We start from the raw sequence: 26,959 nt of genomic DNA on the forward strand, positions 1-26,959 counted from the left end.
ATCCACCATGTTAACAATGCCCAAATGTCTTTTATTAAACAAAGAACATTTAGAACAATGTAATATTCTAAAAATGTCAGAACCTGAATTTTAGGGCAAGATGACTTCGTAAAGAGTATATTTTAATCTAACAAGCTATTCTATCACAAACAACTGGGAAAGAGAAATGTTTCAGTCATTACACTCATTCCAAGTGGCCTCTTTTTCACAGAGAAGGGGCAGATCACACTGAATTCTAATCTGCCATCTTCACTCCGTCAGTCTCACAGGCAAAAGACACTAGCCTGTGAAATACAATCTCATATAGAGCTGTGTTGCTGTGTTCTTGATAAAGGGAGCTCTGCAGTGCATGACAGTCGGAGCCGGGGATTTCTACTCACACTGAAACATCTTCATCTCACTGTTTGCTGTGCATCTCATTTCAACACCTGTCTGTGCTTGAAATGCTAATAGCCTGAGTCTGTCTGTCTGTCTGTCCATTCATCCATCTATCAATATAATCTTATCTTACCCTTAAAAGTATTCTACATATGACTACATAAAATTAACTACATTTCAAGCTGTTTAAACTTTCAGGCAAGGCTTTGTCAAGCCAACATCAAAGTTTGTCTTGACAAACTTTCTTTTCTAGTTATCATTAATTCACTACTTAATTCAGTACTCTGTGGAGACTATTGAGATTAAAATGAATTGATCAGACTATAACACTGAGTTCATGTACTGAATGCACCCAAGAAAATGTTGTAGTTGTAGAAACAGTAGTGAATGAATGTGAAAATCAATAGTACCTCATGATTTAAAAGAACTGATTAAATAATTATTTATGAAATTATTTCATTTTTGAGGATAACAAACAAAGGAATGTAATTCTTAATAATAGTTTAAATCCTAGAATACCCTAGAGTCAAGCACAGGACCTTCAGTACCTGTAATCAATTATTTGACTGTACATTCAAATTAGTGTTGGACTGAGGTAGACAAAAAAGCAGACTATATTAATGTTGCACAGATAAAGGCGTGTTTCTGGAGCAGTTTTCTGCTCTATTCATCAGCAGGCATTTAAACCTGCAGTGACACTCTCTCTTTCTCTGCCTCTGCTTCAGTGACAGTGTAGGACATTCAGTCTAGACTTTCTCAATATCCAGTATCTCTACTTTCTCAATATTTCTACCAACTCAGCTCAGTCCATCAGCACACAATTTCTCTGTCCTGCACAGTAAAAATAAATAAATAAATAAAGACACTGCTATTAAAGGCGAAAGACTGAGTGTCTTAATTTATAATTAGAATAAAGCAAAAAAAAAAAAAAAGTCAAATCAATACAATTCTTTATTTCAACAACAATGGGCAATTCAAAATGGGCAATGACCAGACCTTGACATATTCTCTCACTTATACACTCATTCTTGCTCTCTCTCTCTCTCTGTCTGTCTTTCAGTGCTGAGTGCTGTGGTTATCCATCAGTGTAATCAATGTGACAGGCTCATTTGTGCACTGACTCAACTATCATTCAGCAGCAGTCACTCAGAAGAACATCTCAGAGCTCAAACTCCAATCACAAGTGACCTGTACCGAACATACACACAAACACAGATGTATCCAGACAAATCGCAGCTCTGAATCTTACTAATGTAACGTTGCTTTGAAGTATGAGGTTTCATTTGGTTAAGCCCTATTATTATAAACAACATGGGCCTAAATAATGCAACATTAACAAAAGCTGGGTTAAAGGAGCAATCAGCGGCAAAAGTGCCCTTCTATCTTTTCAGCCGTTTTGGTTCCGGAAGTATTTTTCCCATTGTTTTTTTCCATAGTGATTCCATAAAATCCTTCATAAAAGAATTCTAAGCCATGAACAAAACCAACCAGCTCCAAGGTCAATCACAACATTACAAATTTTAATTTGAAGCAAAAATGTATTTGAAAATCAACAAAAAGACAAAGGTACAAGACTGTTTACTTAATGTCTTTCATGAGGGAATGAACTACAATCCCATGAAGCATTGTGAAAGACATTAAAAGAAACAAAGTAGTTTAAAAGTGTGGGGAGATTGTCATTCAATTATAATTCGCAGCTGCTGCAAAGCTCTTTTAGTGCACTTTGTTTGCTGTGATTCTCTGATTGGTGGATCTTTCTGTGCAGAATCATGGATTGTGTAGTTCTTCACCAGGAATAACACTAATAAACAGAAGTTTTAATATAGAAAGTTGTAATAACATGGACTGATGGCTTTAACAGAAGCATATACTATTGATTAACATTCTTGGGCTCATGGTAGGTCTGTTTTTAAAGGTTTATAAGTTATTGATATTGTTTTTATGGCAAGAAATCATTATGAATTTCTCTCCTGACAAAGGCCCCGTTTCCACCTGGTATTGAGATGCGTTTCGGATGATCCGATCACATGTGGTCAGGTGAGACACATCGCTGTTTAAACCTGGTCACATAAATGCATCTCCTGTGACCACTTGTGATCGGATTTGGAGGGGAGGGTCTCTGTTTCATGACAGCATACATCAATCACTATGTCAGTGTGTTACTGCATGATATTAAAGCACATCAAAGTCAGAAAAGACAAAGAAAATGTGAAAAAACAGCAGGCTGTTTCTCCTAGGTGCAGCTGAAATTTAATCTAAGCACAACACAACATGCCAAGCAGAATTATCCATTATTTTAGTGGATTTCCTGTATTAAAGGAGCTTCAGCTGTTCGTGTTTCTCATCTGTGTTGATATCAGACACACTAAAGAAGACCCGTGGAGCTCTTGTGATGTTTTATGTATCCACTTTTCTAAATTTTCCTATAGGATGGTTATTTCCTTTTAAAGCTGCTCGTAAAAGGCAAAGTTAAAACTTTTTTTAGCGCAGCGGTTGATTGACAGGTGAGGGGTGGAGCTGCATTGCTGCCTGGATGCATACAGGATGGATTAGCGTTTACACATCAAATGTGATTTTGACCACATTTGTATGTGGTTTTTGTATGTGGTTTTTGTGAAACATTTTAGACCCCATTTAGAGCTGTATTTAGGGTTGACCACATGTGATCAGATCACCTGAAATGCATCTTAATACCAGGTGGAAACGGGGCCAAAGATTGTGAAAAAAAAATCATTCCATTCCATCATCAATGTAAATTAACACTTCAATGCTTTTGTGTTGCGGAGAGAGAGAGAGAGAGAGAGAGAGAGAGAGAGAGAGAGCGAGAGAGCTGCAGAGCAGATCAAGAAGATCAATGCAAGGCTTGTGTCCTCTCTGTTTATTTGAAGTGCTAATCTAACTCTTTGCAGCGGAGAACATAAAGAGTAAAGAGCAGTGCAGTAGCAGCATAATTTAGAGTTTATTTGCACCTCCTCACACAACAGCCATTTTTATTTAGCTCTGTCCTCTTCTTTTTTTATTTTTTATTTTTTTCTCCCAATTTGGAATGCCCAATTCCCAATGTGCATTTAAGTCCTCGTGGTTGCGTAGTGATTCGCCTCAGTCCGGGTGGCGGAGGACGAATCCCAGTTGCCTCCGCGTCTGAGACCGTCAACCCACGCATCTTATCACGTGGCTTGTTGAGCGCGTTGCCACGGAGACATAACGTGTGTGGAGGCTTCACGCCATCCACCGCGGAAACTACGCTCAACTCACCACGCGCCCCACCGAGAACGAACCACATTATAGCGACCACGAGGAGGTTACCCCATGTGACTCTACCCTCCCTAGCAACCATGCCAATTTGGTTGCTTAAGGGACCTGGCTGGAGTCACTCAGCACGCCCTGGGATTCGAACTAGCGATCTCCAGGGGTGGTAGCCAGCGTCTTTTACCACTGAAAGACGTAGCCCCTCTTATTCTTCTTTTTATATAATGCTGAACTGTGGGAGGTACCCAGGAGATATTCCTGATACCTGCACCACACTTTTTCCATTTCACTTGAAACACATAGGTTATAGTACAAATTTCCTGTAACTGTTGGGAAATGTACTTTAATGATTGTGATTGGGTTTTGCTGCATTCAGAATTTTGACAGTGCAAATGATCAGGTCTACTGTACATGCACGTGTTAATACTGTAAAAATGTGTTGCTCAGACTGTCAATGGTTCAAATAATCCCTTGTTTTATCATCTTGAAGTTAGTTACAGGTTTAGTTGACTTGAAATACTTTTGGAAAGTTGACATGTCCTGTGGTGTGACATGCTAAATCATGTAACTACATTTTTATTAACAGCCTTTTGCTAGTTATTTAGTATTATTATTATAATTATTATTATGACTGCAGCTTTTATGATCTCATATTAGGAATACTCCTTTTTTATTTTATTTTTGGGCTTTTTTGCCTTTATATACAGGATAGTATAGGTGGACAGGAAAGTAAAGTGAGGGAGAAAGAGGGGAACAGGATCAAGTCTGGATTTGAACATGGGTCCCCGTGAGGCAACAGCTCAGATATATGTCAGGGGCGAATGTGTTACCTTCTACACCATAGCTCCGACATACTGTTTGGGATTAAAAGGATAGTTCACCCAAAAATGAAAATTCTCTCATCATTTACTTACCCTCATACCATCCCTGATGTGTATGACTTACTTTCTTCTGCTGAACACAAATGAAGATTTTTAGAAGAATATCTCAGCTCTGTAGGTCCATACAATTCAAGTGATTGGTGATCAGGCCTTTGAAGCTCCAAAAATTAGATAAAGTCAGCATAAAAGTAATCCATCAGACTCCAGTGGTTTAATCAATGTCTTCTGAAGCGATCCAGTTGGTTTTAGGTGAGAATAGAATGGAATATAACTCCTTTTTCACTGTACATCTTGACAGCAGTCTCCTTTGCGATCATGATTTCAAGCTCGATTACGCTTTCTATAGCGCCATCTAGCACTCTGCGCATGCATCAAGCACTAGAAAGTGTAGCTTGAAATCATGATCATGCCTAGAGACTGCACTGGCAAGATGTACAGTGAGAAAGGAGTTACATTTTGGTCTATTATCACTCAAAATCAATTAGATTGCTTCAGAGGACATTGATTAAATCACTGGAGTCTTATGGATTATTTTATGCTGATTTTATCTCCTTTTTGGAACTTTTTTGGAGCTTCAAAGGCCTGATCACCATTCACTTGCATTGTATGGACCTACAGAGCTGAGATATTCTTCTAAAAATCTTCATTTGTGTTCAGCAGAAGAAGAAAGTCATACACATCACAGATAGCATGAGGGTGAGTAAATTATGAGAGAATGTCCATTTTTGGGTGAACTATACCTTTAATAAAGTAGCATCCTATTTTATAGTATATTCACTGAGACTACATGGAATATTTGTACTTTTAAAAAATAACTTATCACACTGCAGGACCATTTGAAATGAACTAGTGAAACAAAAAAAGGTGCTTAAAAAGGTTAATAATTTTTTATTTTTTTTTAAACTTGGTTATAGCAGCTAAGTTAAACATTTTCACTTGTACTTTCATAAAACATCTAACCAAAAATCTTGATGTTCATAAAAAAAGAAAAGAAAATGGTCAATGGTCATGGACATGTTATGCATCAACTACCCACAAGCTTCAAAGAGATGCTGGAAAACAACATACTAAGCAAATCCTAGATTGATTTATCTCTCATTCTCTCGCCTCCAATTTACAGTATACTGCTTACAAAATTTCATCTAAATATTAGTATCTAATTAGTGTCTCCTAAATTGAATGAGAACATGGTTAGGAAGCTCATTATCACATTTCATATGTCCTCAAATGGTGGAGCAGCTCAGAGAGTGCTTGCCTATTTGCTTTTGCAGCAGTGTTGAATATCCACAGGGACGTTGATCCAGCTTCAACACAAAATCTTCTCTCTTGAATTCACTGTATGAAGCTGACTGTTAAAAAACATTTAGAATCTTCCATGCAAGACTCTAAAGTTTAATGAGCAATCTTAGATTACAATTGGTGATGGATGATACAAATGGTATTAAACCAGTTTACTGCATGTCTAGCAATATATGTGCATACAGTCATCTTGATGAAAATAATATTAAACTCAACTTATATTTATATGATGATATCTCCAGAGTGCTGTGGTAGGTTTGAAATGCTGTTTCAATCTTTGTTGCTCTTGAAATGAATTATATACAATATCTTTTAAAACACTGCCCCCTAGTGACGATGCCAGTACAGTTGCAATAAACTGCTCTGTACTATTATACACAATCACAGCGGTTTTTAAAACAATATTTTTGGTTTGCTTTCTGAGAAGAAAAAGACTGTCATTTTAAATAAATATCTCTGATAAAAGCTGATAAATTATTTATTAATAAATTTTTAATTATTCATATTTATTTTAGGAGCACACCAGCACATAGACTTCAAAGCCAACTGACATGGACTCAAATTTCTCACTTTGATTTCTTATGGGGTCTTTAAGAGCGCTAATAAGAGTAAAATGTGTTGCTTAACTGCATAATAACAATACAGCTGTGTTTCTTATAGGTGTGTGTATGTCAGAGATTTCGTCCGCTCTTTTTGGTTGTTTGACTGACAGATCCATAGAGTCACACACAGCATGTTGACACCAGCCATTAAAACATTCTGTGTCAGGTAATGTTTTATAAGGCTTGAACGGTAACTCAAGCAGCAACCTGTATAACAGTGGCGGTATGGATTACTGTGTATTGTGTGAGTGAGAGCTGTACTTTGGCTCAACTCAGTGTAATCCATCAAGTTCAAGCAAGCCAAGCAGTGAGTTGTTCCCTGTTATACTAGAGAACAATAGATTTCTCGTCCTGTTTAGTGTTCTTATACGTCCAGACACACTGACAACAGAATATTAGACATCACAAGTCTTCTCTGGAATGGAACATTACATTATACTTTTAGAACTAATACTGTATGTAATAATAGGCAAGTCAAATCTCACAATCTAGAAATGTATCATCATATGAACTTGGAAAATGTTGAGAGGAAACAGCTATTAACAGTTGAGGGGCTGATTAAAACATATAGACATGCCATTTTTACATGCTTAGGTGGTTCCTCTCAAATAAAGGATACTTCCAGTTCTGGGAGGCTGTAGAGATAACTGCCTCTAAATTATGCAATCACATGAGCACAATAAAAACAAGCAAGTGTGCATATTCCAAAACAAAATCCCAGTAAAGTAAACTGAAACTTATGGACCACACATATCAGCCTGTTCTGAGCATAAGTATAGTCACTGTAATGCAAAGAATTTCCAATTGAAACAGGATATTCAATGAGAAAAACATTACGGGCAGGGTGTGATTTTATCCATTGGGAATTGACTGCATCGTCAAAAGTGGGCATTCCGTATCATAATGGAGCCAGACCTGAATACGAGTTTGCTAAAACAATGCTTTAATAGCCTTCTGGCTATTGGTTAACATTATCCAATAGCCTGTGCAGCCTTTGTGACATCAGTGGAAAACGAAATTTGTTTGAGGAGGAGCAAGATATTACATTTTGATTAAAGATTACGAAGACAAATTTTTTTTTAAATAACATGCACCAATCAGTAACAAATAGACTTTATACTTCCTACCACCAGATAGATTACATTTCACTTTTTTGTGCTAACACATACATTGAAAAGCACAGGCCAAAGTGGTTACATACATCCTGAGTATCGACCTTTAAGCCACAAAGCCATGTCTGTAGACTCTGAGAAAGATATTTTGGACCTCTAGAAGCTCAGAGACCCTCTCCCTCACTGAACCCTATTGGTACGGTGAACAGCTACTAATCAAAAGAGGTGCAATTAGATGCATATGCACAATAGCAAACAAGCAGAGTTTCCAGCTGACTGGAACCAGTCTAATTGCATTAACTGCAATGGTCTAATTGCACACATTGCAAACGAAAACAATAAACACAAGTCGCCAAACACTTAAAAACCTGCCCACCTGATAGTAGTAACCATTGTCTGTCTGATATGGCTGGGCTCCAATGTTAGGTGTCCCAAGTGCAGTTTTCAGGATTTCCTCACAGCCTGGATCACAGGGAAAAAAATATTTTATATGATATTAATATTAAAGAATACAAATCTCTTATGTCCCATAAAGCAGATTTATAGCACAAATCCATACCCTCCACTCATTGATATGATATTCCTTGAGGATCTCATGTGTATGACTTACTTTCTTCTGCTGAACACAAACAAAGATTTTTAGAAAAATATCTCAGCTCTGTAGATACTCACAATGCAAGTGAATAGTGGCCAGAAATTTGAAGCTCCAAAAAGCATATAAAGGTAGCATAAAAGTAATCCATATGACTCCAGCTGTTAAATCCATATCTTCTGAAGTGATATGATAGGTGTGGGTGAGAAACCGATCAATATTTAAGTAATTTTCTTCTATAAATCTCCAATTTCACTTTCACATTCTTCTTTGGTTTTTGCCGATTCGCATTATTTGTGCATTTTGCCACCTACTGGGCAGGTAGAATTTATAGTAAAAAAGGACTTAAATATTGATCTGTTTCTCGCCCACACATATCATATCACTTCATAAGACATGGATTAAACCACTTGAGTCATATGGATTACTTTTATGCTGCCTTTGTGTTTTTTGGACCTTCAAGGTCTGGCCACCATTCACTTGCATTGTGAGGACCTACAGAACTGAAATATTCTTCTAAAAATCTTTGTTTGTGTTCTGCAGAAGAAAGTCATACACATCTTAGATGGCATGAGGGTGAGTAAATGATGAGAGAATTTTTATTTTGGGGGTGAACTATCAAGAAATGTGGCTTAATCATTTACAAACTGCAGCCATTGGGACTATAAATAAACCTTTATGACTTTAAATTCCTTTTCCATATTTGACACCTTCTTGTGTCTAATTTCCATTCAAGGATGAAATTAAACCTGTTCTGCTTTAATTATTGAACTACGCCCCATTTAGGAGAGAGCCAGAGATATCAAGATCCACTTAAAAAAAATTTCACTATATTTATTCTCACACAGAGGTCTTTCACACACATAAACACAGACCAACCCCTCAGCAGAAATACAACAGGCTAAGTAAAATGACATGAATAAATAACGTGCGGAGAGAGGCAGTGAGGGGCAGCTGAGGCCTGGTCTACATTTATAGTTACAGAGTGAAGTGTATTGAAGGCTCAGTGCTCTGTGTGACATTTTAAGTGGGCCACAGCTCAGCTTGGCTCTGACAATTTCCCAAATGGGAACATATTGTGGGCAATACATAAATATATAAAGCCATGCACAATGGGCTAAACTGTAAGGGCCTGGTTTAGCTGATGCCAAAGACAGACTGATGGAAAAACTGTGGTACAATCCTGCATCTTTTAAGTTAACCACGTACATAAACACATCAGTCCTCATTTGGGACTGCAATAAGACATACAATACAGTGGTCCCAAAAAGTATTAGGACCCTTCAGCCACACTCAAGTACGTCTTTGCGTTACATAAGAAAATATGAAACTAAGCATTTATTTTAAAGAAATACAGCACAAACATACTTTTTCAAGCAAAACATTTAATAAAAACAAGATATAGATATTTTCTTCAAAATTAAGACAAAAAATAGTTAGACTCTTTCTGGTTGTGAAACTTTGTGTGATCTTAAGGGGAACTGGCTTCATACATTCACTTAAAATCACCTTAAAACAAGTTGGTTAAAAGTCATTGCAAAAATGGTCCTGAAAAGTAAAGTTAGTTCTAAGAAAAGCTCTAGCATAATTTGTTTGCAGATGCCAGTTAATATGATATTTTGTGTCGAATGCAGTGACATTCATACATTTTTAAGTGTAACTTAATTGTCCAAAAGTGTCCAAATACTTTTTGTGGCCACTGTATTTCATTTGTAGACTCTTGCTGTGCCTTCCTTGTTTGCATGCTGGGGATCAGGGATTGGATGATTCATTAGGGACAGAGATGTGAGTTGGAAGACCACTGGGGCTCATTAAACACAGGGCACTGGGGGCTGTGGGCCTGTAGCCCATTTGGCCTGCCTGTTACTCCTCAGCATCCTATCTGTCCTCTTTTTCCCCTTCCGTAGAGCACTGGCACAGAGACGTGGCGCCCGGGTCCCTGTGTCTGCTGGTGTCCTGGCTGTCCAGCTGTCACGTTTCATAAGTCTGCCTAGCAGCATGAGAGTCCCTGTCTGACAAATGCCTCCCTGCCTATGCGCTCATAATGAGAGTGAAATAGTCCTCTTATGGAAGAGTGAGTGTGCTCATCTAGAAAAACAGCTATAAGTCACATAAAATTAGATTGCTATGATTGCTGAACTGTTATTACACAGGCACTATGTCTAAAAGCAATGTTTGACACTATAATCAGAAATAACATCCCTTACTTTTTAACTGAGAAGCACAACCCACACAAACTAGTTAATTACTATGCTGTCATTGTATGGGGTATGTTTCAAAGACAGACAAATTACAAATCTGATAAACAGTTAATTAAAGGCAGACCCAGAGATGCTCCTAATTCTGTTGTTCAAATGTTGTTATTTTCAGTTAGGCATATCAAGAGTGTTTAGCGGTAAAGCAGAGGTCTGTTATCACATTCTGCTCACTCAGACTGAGATTATTCATTATTGCCAACATTTCGATACAGAGTAAACACAGTTGGGATTCTACCAGCAACAGGATTGGATGTAGAATGCTGAAAAGGCATTAGTAAATTGTAAAATCATTGATCAGGAAACCGTGAAGAGCAGTTCACCCACATGTCTATCTGTCTTTGGATTTTTCATATTAATTGTTTAACAAAGTAAAGTAATAATCCTGGACTAGAAATTAAATTGCATGTATTTTTGGAAATGAATGCACAAAAATTCCAGGGCATCATAGGAAGTGTCTGTCTGAAGGAACACGGTATTTTATTTGGCATTTGTGCTGAACATAACAGCTGTGTATGACAGAATAGAAGACGTACACTATTGTATTTGTGACGTCACAGTGTTGACATTCAGGGCTGAAGGGAGGTACAGTCGCCCCAAAAATTATTTGTACACTCAAAAAAATGGATTTTTGCTGCTTGTACTTAATAAAAATGAATTCTGAACATTTTATAACAACTTGATTGCATTTCTTTCTATCCATTTAAATCAGTAAAATGGAAGTTTACTTAAACTATTTGAGTTGGGATTACAAAATACTTATTGTGGTGTTAATGTAGCATTGATGAAACTGGGTAGGTGATTTCAATTCCCCAGGATGCTTTGCAGGGGATTCGATAGGGAGAGTTAATGTTAAAATTAAGTGTTATTTTTTTATGTTTTTGTCCGAGATGAATATAAAGGGGGATACTTGTTAGTGTTTAATATTTTGCTATGTTGAGATTTAGAAGAGTTTCTGTTATGTTGGAGATTTGTAGGTTACCATTATGGTGAAGAGTTGAGCTTGAGCTAACGATGAGGACAAGTAAATATTGCACATTAAATTGATTGCTTGCTTCATTGAGTAAATGCTATTCTAACTATAGCATAGTTTCTAAATTATACTCTGTAGTACTTCCAACCAGCATATATTTAGCATGCTAACATTCACTTTCACTAGTTAGTACATAAAGAAATAAAATAGATTTATTTAAGTTACCTTGACACAACAAATTTTGTTGGGTTTACCTAATTCAACTAGGTTTTTTCTACACAAAGTTTTTGTGTTGAGATCACACAGTAATTTGAGATAAGAAAACTCACTTCAAAAACATGGAATCACTAACTACGTTTCCATCCAAAAATGTTTCCATCCTAAACGAAAAAAGTTTTAGCGCATCAAAATAAAGCTGATGGAAACGCAAATTATCACTAAAATTTCACAGGTGTCGACATAATATTTTTCCATTTAACTCTAGCGCATAAACTATGTAGATACATCAAAAGTCACGAAAAACTGGTTTGGAAACACTTTTTGTTGAGAAAATTGGCATTAACGTAGTGTGACATGACAGAATTTACCCCAATCGTTAGCCTGTGTTAATCATATATATGCCTTTAATTCACACAAACTTAACTTGGCCATACCCTGTTCTGTAGACGTATAAAGTCGGCTGAATGACATTTTCTACACTTCAAGACTATAAATTATCAGAACTATTTGTCCAATAAGTTCACTTTTAGAAACCCAGCTTTTGAACCTTTTAAAACTTTTAAATATTTTAAATCTAAGCCTCTTTATCTCGGATCGCATTTGCTGAGCTTCTTCAGAAAATGTAAATTGCATTATGACACTAAAATTAATTTTAGATGATAATCAAGTTCAGTTGGTCATTAAAAGTTGTGGGACAAATATACGGGACATAATGTAATTGTGATGGCAATGCTTTAGATTAGATGATTGTTCAAAACAGCCTATTGAATATCAGGAATGTATAATATATAAACCCTGATATTACACCGCATCAGTTTTTCTTTAATAGTTGTGCACACAGCATATAGACATCGATGGATGGTCCTTCTCCTAAGACCGAAAATTTGGTGCAGGTTGCCAGCTTGAACAAGGCCATGATGATTCGCTTTCAGGTCGGAACCGGTGGCAACCTGTGATAGGCACAACATCAGTACCAATATTACAGTCCAATTTTGATTGCAATTACTCATCTTCTGATTGCTTTTATTTGTGAAATTAAAATGACAGTTAGCTGGCTAATTTCAATGAATTGTCTCAATACTCTTCCCATTTTACCAAAACTTGGGAGGAAAAAAATTAGGGACATCTGGGAGGCAAATTAGCGATAAACACACATTTCTGAATGGAAACGGCTTAAGGGCAGATTTCTTCTGCACTAAACCAAAACGTATGCGACAAAGTGTTTTTTAGGCATGACGTCATCATGCACACCATTTTTATTGATAAAAGGCCATTTGAATGGAAACAGGCAGAAGATGGCAAATTTTGCTAAAAATATTTTACGCATTTTCACTTTGTTGATAACAAAATAGTGAGAAAAGTGGATGGAAACTAGGCTACTGTCCACAACTGAATCAAGTTAAGTCAAAGAGCTATTTTTTTGAACACTTAAGCCACACTTAAAAATGCATTAATGTCTTTGCATTATGTAACGAAAAATTGTAAGTGTCTTACATATTTCTTTTAAATAAAGATAGCACAAGCATACTTGTCAAGCACAATATTTCACATTATAAAGTGTGTTAGATTTCAAATTATAAAACAATATTCTGTTCAAAGAAAATATTTGGACACTTGTGGTTGTCAAACATTAGTGGAACATGTCCATAGTACATGTAACAAACTACACCTGTGGTTACTCTGCTTCACTTTGAGAACTTGAGGGAACTGACGTCACATAACACAGGTGAACTTCATACATGTAAACTTGGATCTGACTTCATATATCCACTAAACATCATCTTGATACCAGTTGTTTAAAAGTTATTGTAAAAGTTGGTTCTGAGAAAAGCTCTATCATTTGTTTGAAGATACCAGTTTGATATTTTGTATTTAATGCAATAAAATAAATATACATTTTATACACATACAAGTGTCCAAAATTGTCTAATACTTTTTGGGACCATTATATAGTACATTTCATGGGATTTGTTTAATCCTAAATGAGGCAGTACAAAGTCTTGTGGTTAAATCATAATAGAAATAAATGCATATTTATGTGTTCTCTAGGATGTTGCTGTGCTCTTACAATCTCTTTGATCTGAACAGATTCAACAATGGTATTAATGGGCATGAAATATTGCTCAGAGCGAAACTCTTACCTTTGATTGCAAACACTCCATGGCAGAAATCTTTGAAGTTAATTTTGCCGTGAGCATTTGGATCCAGGTACTTGGCAAACTTCTTCACCTGAAAAAGAGGGCAGTGGTGAGAATGTTAAACACAAAGTCACAATGACAAGAAGGGTGATCACACATTTAAGATGTTACTTTATTATAAATAAATGAGAAGATGTGAGTAATATCAGTGGTCAGTTTCACACAGGTAGGAGTGCAGGTGGTGTCCTCCTCTCCCACTGTCAGTGAGTCTTTGTGATGAACAGCTGTCTCAGTGATACAGACTGATCCTGACAGACTGCTGACACACAACAAGACTCTCTTGTTCAATTCAGTGACATTTAAAATTCAAACACCCTGTTCAAGCATACCTGTATCTTTCAAACCACCATGTGCATTTCTGATAACAGTGATAAACCTCAGAGGACAATATTATTGCTCAGAGGTTGCTCTTTGGAGGCAAGTATCAACATTGTCTCAGATGTTGTCCTAGACATATTTTAAAAATAAGAAATGAAAGAAATGAAAAATAAGACAGAGATTAGACTATTGTTGACATATAGTAACAGTCTAGTGCCATGTATGTGGATAGCATTGGTTAGATAATTTGGGCTTGGAAGAATCTGATGACTTTTGATTGCCGACTTTGATGTCTTGGCAAGTTTGAGAAAAGTGTGTGACAATGTGTGACATCTCTTCTGAAACTCTAGAGGAGATACATGTTACAGAGGTTACTGGGACCTTTTTTTTGCTCAGGAGCAAAATCTGAAAAGCAGGACCCTACTGAAAAGACCAGCTAGACCACTTTGAATTCCCATGCTGGTCTAGGTCGGTTTATGCTAGTTAGTGTTGGCTTGGTGCTGGTGAAACTGGACTACCAGCATAGTTTTTCAGGTGAAGATGGTTAACCAAGTAAATCTTCAATGGTAGATCATGGCGCTACACTGAAAAAAATGTTTACCTAAAAAATTTTTTATGTAGTAACATCTAAATTAACTGGTTTTATTCAAGTTAAACAGAACTCCACACACAGCTCTTTGAAAACATCACTTCTTTCTAAATATATTCACCTCCTGGAGAAAAAGAAGTGCTCTTGACAACCGCTCAGTCTTCCAGACCTCCCCTTAAAACCTGCTAGAATGATTCACCATACTGCCACAAAAGTGAAAGAGCTCTAACAGAGAACCAAGAGACTGTGTGCAGAAGTATTAGTTCACACAACCATGAAAGCAGGTGATCAAAGTCTGCTGATGAGTTTGATCTATCTTTTCCTGCATCCAAATATGCATACTTCCCTGCTAACTAGCATGCAAAAAGCAGTTATGAGCTCAGTCAAATTAGCAGGATTTCCGATTTTGCAGTATTCATAACACGGTAGGCAAACAATAACATATTGATCTGGTGCTTGGTTTGCGAAACAGTGGATCTTAGCTCTTACGATCGTTCTCTATGTGCGAAGCTATGAACGTTCTTTGCTTTTTTATGTGCATTTCCCAAAACTGCACTTAACAGGAATGTGCAATGAGCCACCTTAAGTAGGAAGGAAGACGCTTTAAGGAAGACGAACCAAGATAGACAATTTACCCCTTTAATATAATATAACATCTCCATTCCCTCTGAATTTAATTTGCAAAACAATCATGCTCTATTGTATTTTAAATTCTATATTATTCAATTATTAAATACGCGTGCACATCAGAAAATAGGCCTTGATATGATAAGTAGACCTAAATAATTATATTACATTTAGAGCTATTGAAATTAATACGCTAACGCATGTCATTCATTTAAAATGTTTAATGTGTCATTTTTCTTAAATCGCGATTAATGCATTTAACAATTTTCACATTAGATTCTGATATTTTATTCAATTCCATGCGAGTGCTGAACACTGGTTGGAAAAGGGTGAAACCTTTGGGATGTGTCCATTGTCATTACACTGAAGCACACACCTCAAACACACAACAGCGATTCCGTGTCAATGATCAAGTGATGAAGAAAGGACCTACTAACATAAAACAAACCAAGATGGGACTTGTGATAAGCCGCATTCAGACGACATGCTGGAGTTGAGCATCAGCATTTCCACGGTGTTACATTCCAAACAATTCTGATGAAGTACCATTACGTGGACAGTGTAAGCACTAAAAGCAAAACAAGACATTCTCTGCAAGTGCTTTTCATGTGGCGTTCAAAGCGGCAAATCATGTAAATGGGGCTTCACGATTGCTGTAGCAAAGTGGATAGCCATAATTAATATTGAAGTGGAGGAGGGTTTAAAAAGATTTAATACCCATTGCAATGAAAACGCAAACTACATGGACTAGATATTTCAATTAGTTAACTTCCCATTTAGACTTTGGGAAATGTTTAATGTTACTTGAATTAGTGTCTTTATACTGTGGATTGCTTTGTTTGGTAAATGTTAATAAACAATTATTGTTACATATTGTTTTAATTTATTTTCTGGGAAGGAACTAAATGCATTTCTACAGGAAAAGTCAAATTTCAGCACTTTCCAAACCTGCAATTAATCGCAAATAACTATGAAAAATCATGCGATTAATCTCTTTAATCGAGTGACAGCACTAATTATATTTAAATAAAAATACACCACATTTAAAATTAAAGTATCATGTTCATATTGTATACAACTGCATAAAGTGTAAAAATCTGAACACTGTATTAAATTGTATTATGTGTAATTTTGCAGTTGTCCTGCAGGTGTCTACATAAAAATATGTCCTTACGATGCTCTTAAGTGCTCTATGATTCCTCCGCAGCACACGTAGATCTACGACAATTTTTCAAGTCAACCATGCTTTTGGGAAACAGCCCATAAATCTACTATGATTTGTACAATTATTTCTACAATCTACTTAGGCTTATGATTCTTTTGGGAAACAAGGCCCTGATTTTGAAGTGTGCAGCCAGTGAACATTTTATAATCTCATAAGGCCAAGAACTGCAAAGCCATTACATTTATGAAGTTAAATGTAAAACAACAGAGAACTTTGAGCCGAGTGGCTCTTTTCAAGTGTAAGTGCTTTAGGTACCAAGGAAGTTGTTCGTACTTATTAGTAAAATATTTTTGCAGTTGTTGTTAGCATGTCATAGGTCAAAGAACATAAAGATCAAAGTACATTTAGCTAACATGGCAGATGTAATATGACCAGGACTGTATTTATACTACACACCTGCATCCTTAAAGAACATACTTCACCAGTCAAGAAGTTCTTCATCGAATTTAGAACATACTATTTAAGTAGGAGAACTTGGACGCAGCTTCAGTAAAGGTGTACGCACTCACATGGAGCAGCACACATAGGCTAAATATATCTCTTGCCCCAAATTTATCTTCTACTGTGCAGGCAGAGAGAAAGAGAGAATCAGAGAGACAAACACATACAGTAGGTGAAAGGAAGAACTGTGTTTGACTGTTACAAGGGGTCAAGGCAGTGTTGCAGGAGAAGCAGCGGCCAAAGAGAGTGAGACAGATATGAAGATGGAAGAGAATGGCACACTTCCATGACTGTAATGCTACAGATTTTTGTGATTTACTCTTTAAAACAAACATGGCTACCAGCCATCATACAAGAGAAATGACACTGTCATCCTGCCATTAGCAGAATGCATGAAATGCCAGCAGAAGTTAGTGTATCAGATCATCCTGTTCTTAAACATCTGCACTGAGTATACATAATTAAATCAGGTTACATCAGGAAAAATAGAAAATTCACATCACATCCAGCATTGCTTCTGTCTGATTACTAAATGCTTTTAAACTCTCTCGGCACACCAAACAAGAGTCTTTTATCCTCAGAATATGTATGATTGATTGAATTAGCTCCATTTTTGTCTGAAATTCTACATTCTCATGCAGTATATGACCAGAAGTATATAGACATGTAAAAACTGCACCTACTCTCACGGAGCACTTATTAGGAACACCTGTACACCTACTTATTCATGCGATTATCTAATCAGCCAATCATGTGGCAGCAGTGCAATGCATAAAATAATGCAGATGAGGGTCAGGAGCTTCAGTTAATGTTCACATCAACCACCAGTATGGGGAAAAAATGTGATCTCAGTAGTTTCGACTGTGGCATGATTGTTGGATTGAGTATTTCTGTAACTGCTGATCACCTGAGATTTTCACACACAACAGTCTCTAGTTTACTCCGAATGGTGCCAAAAACAAAAAACATCCAGTAAGCGGCAGTTCTGTAGACAGAAATGTCTTGTTGATGAGAGAGGTCAACAGAGAATAGCCAGACTGGTTCGAGCTGACAGAAAAGCTACGGTAACTCAGATAACCACAACAATTGTAGTGAGTAGAATAGCATCTCAGAATGCACTAACACGTCGAACCTTGAAGCGAATGGGCTACAACAGCAGAAGACCATGTCCGGCACTTTATTAGGACCATAGTGTTTCTAATAATGTGCTCAGTGAGTGTGTGTTTGTTGAGCAATAAAAGGAATATTCCAGGTTCAGTTTAAGTTAAGCTCAATCAACAGCATTTGTGGCATAATGTTGATTACCACAAAAACTAATTTTAATTCATCCCCTGGGTGAGGCACTTAAAATAGAAGTGAATGGGGCCAATTTTAGGAAGGTTTAAAGGCAGAAATGTGAAGCTTATAATTTTATAAAAGCACTTAGATGAATTATTCTGTTAAAACGCATGTATTATTTGAGCTGTAAATTTGTTTGAATTGTCATTTACAGGCATTACAGGGTTTAAGGCATTACATTGTCATGGCAATGAAGTTGTAAAATTGGATATAACTTACACAATTAAGGTTAATAAAGGATTATATCACACTAAAATCATGTTAACATGCATATTGTTTACATCTTGTGACTATACTTTTGAAACAGTGAGTATTTTAATGTTTACAGATTGTCCCCATTCACTTCCAATGTAAGAGCCTCACTGTAACTCATGGCCTTTCAAAAAAAAAACTTTTTTTAAAAAAGAAAAGATGCAAATCAAAATTCATTTTTGTAGTAATAAACATTATCCGATTGAGCTTATATTGAGCTTATATTCTGCATTGAACCCAGAACATTCTTTTAATATTCCATCTCCATGCTCAGAGTTAGGAAGTTTCTTTTTAATAGTTAGCTATTGGACATGCATGTCAAAACCATTGACATTACTAGTGAGTTGGTCATCTCTAACTTTTCTAGGAATGCTTTCCACTAGATGTTGGAACATGGCTGCAGAGATTTGATCCCATTTAGACACAAGAGTATCAGTGAGGACCGGCACAGACGTTTGGTGATTGGTCTTGCCTAGAACTTGTCATTCCGATTCATCCCAAAGGCGTGTAATTGGGTTCAGTTCCGGGCTTTGTGTTGACCAGTCAAGTTCTTCCACATCAGACTCAGTAAACCATTTCTAAATGGACCTTGCTTCTTGCATAAGGGCATTGTGATGCTGGAACAGAAACGACACCTTCTCAATATGGTTGCCAATATGTTGGAAGCACACAATTATCCAGAATGTCATATGCCATTGTAGAACTAAGATTTGTCTTCAATAAAATCACTGGAAAACCAAATCTGTTCATTAGAAGGGGTCGTCCACATACTTTTGCCAAGTAGTGTACATTGATTTTAGCCACTAGAGATCATTCAGCATCTAAAGAAGACCATATGAAATTAAAGACTAACATTTAGACCCTGTCATCAGAGGATATCTTGCTATGGTATGTTCTGTCCCTGTGAAGCAGTGCTGTTAATGAGTGTTGTATCGCAGACTCAACATTAGCAACTACTCTTCAAGGGCACCACAGTGCAGCCTGTGGGAGGGGTAGGAGAGCAGAGCCTGAGGGGCGGCACACATGTTCAACACACGTTCTGTGCTCAAACCATCCTCGTGCTCTTCAGGCATACCAATCACAGCAGCTCTATACAGCGTCAGAGAATGGAGATGCAGGAGGAGAGATGATGAGGAGGAAAAAGACATGAAAAATGGAAGATGCTGAGGGATATAAGAGAGTAGATGAAGAAAAGGTGAACAGAAAGAGGTCATGTGGAAAGATTGAGATACAAAGGAAGAAAAGGGTAACAGGAAATAAAATGGAGGAAATCAGCATTCATAAACACAAGAAAGAGATGGATACAAGGTAATAGGGCCTAACAGGGGCGGACATCGCTGCCCCCTTCCGCATATCGCGGCACTGTTTTGTAGCGTGTTCTGCATAACGCGGCGGCCCATGCGGCCCCATTTCGCGGACGGCCCACTGGGAAAAGTCCCGGTTCTCCCAATGGCCAGTCCACGCCTGGGGCCTAACATTTGGAGAAATGGTTAAAGAATTAATGTAAATACTGGATTAGAGGAAAGAAATGGAAGCTGGAAGAGCCCTGGAAGAAGATGAATAGAAAGTCAACACAAACATGTAAGCCACAATCATGACTGTTTCTATGACTCAGTATCCATTAGCACCATCAAGAGAAAGCAGTCATCTGTGACTGTCCCTCACATGCTGTTACATAACTTCCTTCTGCACAAAGCACTGAACAGTATTCACTGAGACTGGCACTACATGGTGCAAGAACATTTACTTTTGACTAATGAAAAGCATTACTTTATATACACTGGCGGCCAAAAGTTTGGAATAATGTACAGATTTTGCTTTCATGGAAATAAATTAGTACTTTTATTCACCAAAGCGGCATTCAGCTGATCACAATGTATAGTCAGGACATTAATATATGAAAAATTACTATTACAATTTGAAAAAAAAAAAATCTGAACTTCTTAAACTACTTCAGAGTGTTCTCACAAAAAATCCTTCACATGCAGCAATGACAGCTTTGCAGATCCTTGGCATTCTAGCTGTCAGTTTGTCCAGATACTCAGATGACATTTCACCCCACGCTTCCTGTAGCACTTGCCATAGATGTGGCTGTCTTGTCGGGCACTTCTCACGCACCTTACAGTCTAGCTGATCCCACAAAAGCTCAATGGGGTTAAGATCCATAATACTCTTTTCCAATTATCTGTTGTCCAATGACTGTGTTTCTTTGCCCACTCTAACCTTTTCTTTTCTGCTGCTAAAGTGGCATTTTCTTTGCAATTCTTCCCATAAGGCCTGCACCCCTGAGTCTTTGCTTTACTGTTTTACATGAAACTGGTGTTGAGTGGGTAGAATTCAATTTAAGCTGTCAGCTGAGGACATGTGAGGTGTCTATTTCTCAAACTAGAGACTCTGATGTACTTATCCTCTTGTTTAGTTGTACATCTGGCCTTCCACATCTCTTTCTGTCCTTGTTAGAGCCAGTGGTCCTTTGTTTTTGAAGACTGTAGTGTACACCTTTGTATTAAATCTTCAGTTTTTTGGCAATTTCAAGCATTGTATAGCCTTCATTCCTCAAAACAATGATTGACTGATGAGTTTCTAGAGAAAGCTGTTTCTTTTTTGCCATTTTTTACCTAATGTTGACCTTAAGACATGCCAGTCTATTGCATACTGTGGCAACTCCAAAACATATACAAAAACAATGTTAAGCTTTATTTAAAGAACCAAATAGCTTTCAGCAGTGTTTGATATAATGGCAAGTGATTTTCTAGTATCAAATTAGCAATTTAGCATGATTACTCAAGGATAAGGTGTTGGAGTGATGGCTGCTGGAAATGGGGCCTGTCTAGATTTGATCAAAAATGACTTTTTTTCAAATAGTGATGGTGCTATTTTTTTACATCAGTAATGTCCTGACTATACTTGTCCCGCTCCAGGCGGTCAGCCAGGAGCCCCTCTCCACTCGCAGTCGGCGGACTCAGACCCCGCCGCGTTTCAGCGGCTGGTAGGGGTCTCCTCCACCCCTGGCAGCGGCCCTGACCGCTCCAGGAGGTCGGTTAGGAGCCCCTCCTCCCCTCGCAGTCGGCGTCCGTTCCTCCGCTCTCAGGTGGCCGGGCTCCTCCGTCCCCCGGTGGATGGCCGCGGCTGCTCCGTTGGGGTGGATAGTAGTGGTGAGGACTCTACTACAGCGCATCCCTCCTCCTTCATGTGTTTCGGCACCAGTGTAACAAGGTAAATGGAAAGGACGCGGCGAGAACCGGCTTAACAATATAAATAAAGGTTTAATGATAAACTTAACCAAAAAGACAAACACACAGGTATCGGACAGCTGCCCGTAACTCTCTCTCTCTCTCACACTGCCATCTCCAGTCAGCCTTATCCCTCTCAGGCTTAATCAACCTAATTAGGGGCCGGGTGTGCGGAATCACGACCCGGCCCCACCCTCCGCCCTGTCACAAAAATAAAACGCAGTATGATGTAACACAACATGCATTACATATTTCCAAAAAATAACAAAACATAGCATAACATTCAATAAAATAACACTGTTAACAAGAATAACATACAATGTTTTTTTCAAAATACCTGTTTACTTATGCATTAACTAACTAAGCACTGTGCTGCACTTTACTGATTGTGCTGCATTATTTTATTTCAATTTACATATTTCTGTATATTTTTCTTTCATTTTTATTACTTTTTATACATTTTTAAATTTAAATATATTAATATAAAGATTACACATATTTTTAATCTTATTTCTTTTTCTTTCCTTGTTCATATTTATGCTGTAAAATTATTTTAAAATGTACTATTATGTCTTCATCAGTGTCAGAAGTCAAAAACTTTACCATTACAGGGCAATATTTGCCACCTGCACTTGATTCTCAGGGGCATTTTTATAAGGGCATATTTTTATAACTCTATAAAACATATACTGCAAGTCTTCCTTTTATGTTAAATACTTACATTTAACCAGTTCATTAATATTAACAAGAGATAAAAATGCATTAATAGGCCAATAGAATATTAATACCTATATCTGATGTTACAAATACAAATCAGAGGATTTGTTGTGAGGACAATTTTTGAAATACCATTGTGTATGAAATGTGCTATATAAACAAACTTGCCCAAACTTGCCTTAAAAACATGACATTTATAAAAAAATTATAATAAAATAATACATATAAAGTACTTCCAAATTACAATATACTGTACAGTTTAAACAACAACAATAATTCTTGCATGAAGATTATCACATACTGTATTTTGCCAGTAAACGTTGTCTTCATTGGCATCAGTAATGAATTCAGTTTGATTCTGTACTGCAGGACTGAAGGTCTCGAGAGATGACTCTGCTGAGACATTCCCCTCTGCGCCCAGCATTAGTCGGATAAAACCAACCCATTTGTCACCACTGCTTACTCCTGCATACTGCTCACCATGTTTAGCAAGCAAAACAGTCACAGGAGCTAATGCTGTATAAAAGTACATTGTGACAACTGGGTGAGCTGGCATGGGGTTTATTTCAGAAATAAAATCAGATTATTTGTGTGGCGTCATAATAGAAAATGACTGGGATCTAAAACAAAACTATCCTGAGAAGGGTACATAAACTCATTCCAAAACATCATAAATAATGAATCTGGATCTCTGTCTCCATCACAAGATCTACCTACGTATCAAGATTCAAGCAGATTAAGGTTTTCATTACTGCCGTCTACAGTGACCATTGAGACTCATTTTAACTGTCAAAGGGCCTTGAGGCATCACAGTTCATTATGGATTAAATTGAATGTGTAAAGAAAGCCAATTAAACATCTTAATTAGCTATATAAAAGCACCTGTCAACCAAGAATGTCTGCACAGGGCTAAGCAGTACACAGAGCAGAAACATACTGTTATCTACAGCCACTGCTACGGTCCACCAAGAGCACCAAAATGCTTTACAATCTCAAGCCTTCAAAAACAGAAAAAGCTTCTAAAATTAATTCCCAACTTAAACTTGCCAGTCGGACAGACTGAATGTCCAGTATGCTATTCCCAGCCTGATCCCATGAAATTTACGTCCAGCGTGGGGCGCCAAAGCAAGTGAAATGATGTTTTAATCAGACAAGGTTTCTAAGTTGAAACCTAAAACTTTAGGTTACTTTCACGCTTCACTTTCATTCAGAACGTCCTTGGCTGGGCTCTATGCTCCGAGTTCAAAGTCCAACACTCTGTCAGAGTAAAGTCCATGTAAAGACCATGTACAGTCCAACTCAAGATGGCGCAGAGTATGGCTACTGCGTTGCGACCTCCGACACACAGTGGCGATTTTAGGGGGTGGCCTGTGGTGGCCTGGGCCACTCCTGAAATCTCATTGGCCACCTTGTGGCCACCCCAGAACTGATTGGTAGTTCATCATGTTCATCAACACAAGAACAAAAAACCAATAGAAACACCTGTCATTCAAAGATGACATCTCAGGTCATTTGTTGATTTAGAGCCACACTGACCCAGGGTCAGTTTTATATTTCTGACCATTATAGTAGTGGTGGGACTGAAGCTGTGTGAGCTGATCTTTGATCAGTGGGGGGAGGGGCAGGCCGCGGGTGGCCAGGCAGGTGCCACAGGTCGCGGGCAGCGGGCACCAGGTCTGGAGTATAATGGTCGGTCAGAAGCACGAAGCTGACACGAGCTAGCGTCTACCTCCAACTTCCAATGAGTTGACGACGTCGATTTGTGGTCAAAAAGAAAGCTGTTATTTGAGTGGTATGTTCATCTAATCTAACGTTTAATTTATCCCGAATTTCCATGTGAATGTGAAAAAAATTTTTCATTGTTACAGTAGCTAGGTTAAAGAGTAAGCTAGACCCTACACCACATTCAGCATGTTATCTTTATATTGACATGAAATATGAAATGCCATGTTTTCTGATTTAATGTGTAAAGGTGTGTAAAGCGTTTTACAGATGTATATGTTCAATAGCTAAAGTTATATATATGGCTAACCTGTGTGTGAAATGGAAGGGTTTGTGCTGTGACTCTACTTTAAATCTTTACATGAGTTATTTATGAGCTCTTTATGTGTATTATTGGTCAGTCAGACCAATAAAATCTTCAAAGTTTTTATACCTTATTTGACATTTTAAATATGCAGAGGCAGGGCAAATTGCACTTAAATGCCGCAAATGATTTGACTAACTATTTTATTTGGTAATATTCAAAGTAATTGAAGCTATCAGAACATGTGGAAAATAAACCTGAGTAGACACTGTAAATAGAGTTTTGTTTTTTACTGTATTCAGAGCTCAATCTGCAATTTTGGGGTTTCCAGACAGACACCTATAAGCCCTCGTAGCCAATTTCACACACTGATTTGTACCCAATTTAACAATATTTCTGCTGGACAGTGCAGTTATAGCTAATAAATAATGAATAATTGATTGAATGATTGATTGAATTGCGCCTCAATCAGTTATCACCTGTACTTGTATCTTTATATGATTATACACTATACCTGATGTTATACACAGATTAATTCTCTACAATGAGAATAGCTCTTAAAAATGTGTAACTGACTTTTCCTAAACAATTACTGATTTAAAAATGGATGTTATGTTAAAATAACCAGAGATTCCCAGAAACTGTAATAGGTTGAAATGGAACAGGAATAGAAGACTGTCAAATGTCAAAACAACAGTCTGATATTGAATACAAACAATTCAGTGAATGCTAACATGAGTTTAAGAATTCATTTATTCTACACGTGTAGATGTTGAAGCAAAGCAATGTGATATTTACACATTTTGATCATGTGCCATTCATAAAGGTTCTCCCAGTATCGCCACCCCACACTAGGTCTGTGCCACATCTTGGCCACCCCAGTAAAAATGTCCTGGATACGCCACTGCCGACACAACATTGTAGTTTTTTGTTTGTTTTGTTTACAATTCTTATGTTTTTTGTCTTGGATGTTGTCTGCCTTATTGTCTATGACAGACAAACACTTTTGGACATCGGTTCTGCAATTACACACCGTAAACCGGACTTCAAATTCCTCAATGCCGACCCGCTGTTTACAAACACGCCAGCAGAGCCCTTTGTCTGAGCAGCCCAGCCACGGAAACGTAGGAGGAAAAGGGGAAATTGAGCCGGCGTTCTCATCAGAGTAAAATGTCATGCAAATTGTCCCCCACTACCTAGTATTCTACTGGCAAATGTTCAGTCTCTGGACAACAAGCTCTCTTTGCAATGAGAGATGAGGGACTGCTGCATTATCTGCCTTACAGAAACTTGTCTGTTGAGATTCCAGACTCAGCCATCAAACCCGCGGGGTTCTCCGTGCACCGAGCGGACAGAGCGAAAGACCTCTCAGGTAAAAGCAGAGGTGGTGGTGTATGTTTTATGATCAACAAATCCTGGTGTGATCAGAGGAACATACATTCTATCAAGTCTTTCTGCTCTCCTGATCTGGAATTTCTCATGCTTCTGTGTCGACCATTCTGGCTACCGAGGGAATTCACAGCGGTCATTATCACAGCTGTGTACATCTGTCACAAGCCGCCACAGACCGGGCACTCAAGGAACTGTATGGGAGTATAAGCAAGCAGGAAACCTCGAACCCAGAGGCTGCGTTCATTGTGACCGGGGACTTTAATAAAGCCAACTTCAAGTCAATAGCACCGAAATACTACCAACACATCAGTTTCAACACACGAGGGGACCGGGTTTTGGACCATTGCTACTCTCCCTTCCGGGATGGCTACAAATCCCTCCCCTGCCCACCATTTGGCAAATCGGACCACTCTTCCGTTCTGCTTCTGCCCGCTTACAGGCAGAAACTGAAACCGGAAGCACCCACCCTCAGAACGATCCAGTGCTGGTCGGACCAGTCAGCCTCTACGCTACAAGACTGTTTTGATCACGTGGACTGGGAGATGTTCTGGTCCGCCTCCGATGACAACATTGAGCTTTACGCTGATAGCGTAACGTGTTTCATCAGAAAGTGCGTAGAGGATGTTGTTCCGACCAAAACAATACGGATCTACCCTAACCAGAAACCTTGGATTAATAGCGATGTTCGCGCGGCACTTGATGCGCGGACCTCCGCTTTTAATTCCAGGAATGCGGAGGAGCATAAACAAGCCAGTTATGCACTCTGCAAAACTATCAGAGCAGCAAAACGCCAGTACAGGGACAAGATTGAAGTACAGTTTAACACCACCAACTCTAGAAGCATGTGGCAGGGAATTAATATCATCACGGACTTTAAAGGGAATAAAAACTCAGCCGTGAACACTGCTGCCTCTCTTCCGGATGAGCTAAATACTTTTTATGCTCGTTTCGAGGGAAATAACACCGCCCTTGCGGAGAGAGCTCTCGCAGCCGAAGCTACAGAGGTTAGTTCACTCTCCGTCTCTGTAGCGGATGTAACCCGA

General features: G+C 38.0%; 1 protein-coding gene across 1 annotated transcript in view; it reads right to left on the minus strand.

Moving 5' to 3' along the window:
- Positions 1-26,959, minus strand: part of LOC127451324 (rab11 family-interacting protein 4A) — a 75,571-nt gene that overhangs the window by 44,431 nt on the left and 4,181 nt on the right. Inside the window, exons 2-3 of the mRNA XM_051715914.1 lie at positions 13,702-13,789; positions 7,898-7,983 (exon numbers count right to left, since the gene is read on the minus strand). Of these exons, the coding sequence (XP_051571874.1) occupies positions 7,898-7,983; positions 13,702-13,789 (174 nt within the window). The remainder of the gene's footprint in view (positions 1-7,897; positions 7,984-13,701; positions 13,790-26,959) is intronic.

The sequence above is a fragment of the Myxocyprinus asiaticus genome, chromosome 14, assembly GCF_019703515.2.
Source record: "Myxocyprinus asiaticus isolate MX2 ecotype Aquarium Trade chromosome 14, UBuf_Myxa_2, whole genome shotgun sequence".
NCBI lineage: Eukaryota > Metazoa > Chordata > Actinopteri > Cypriniformes > Catostomidae > Myxocyprinus > Myxocyprinus asiaticus.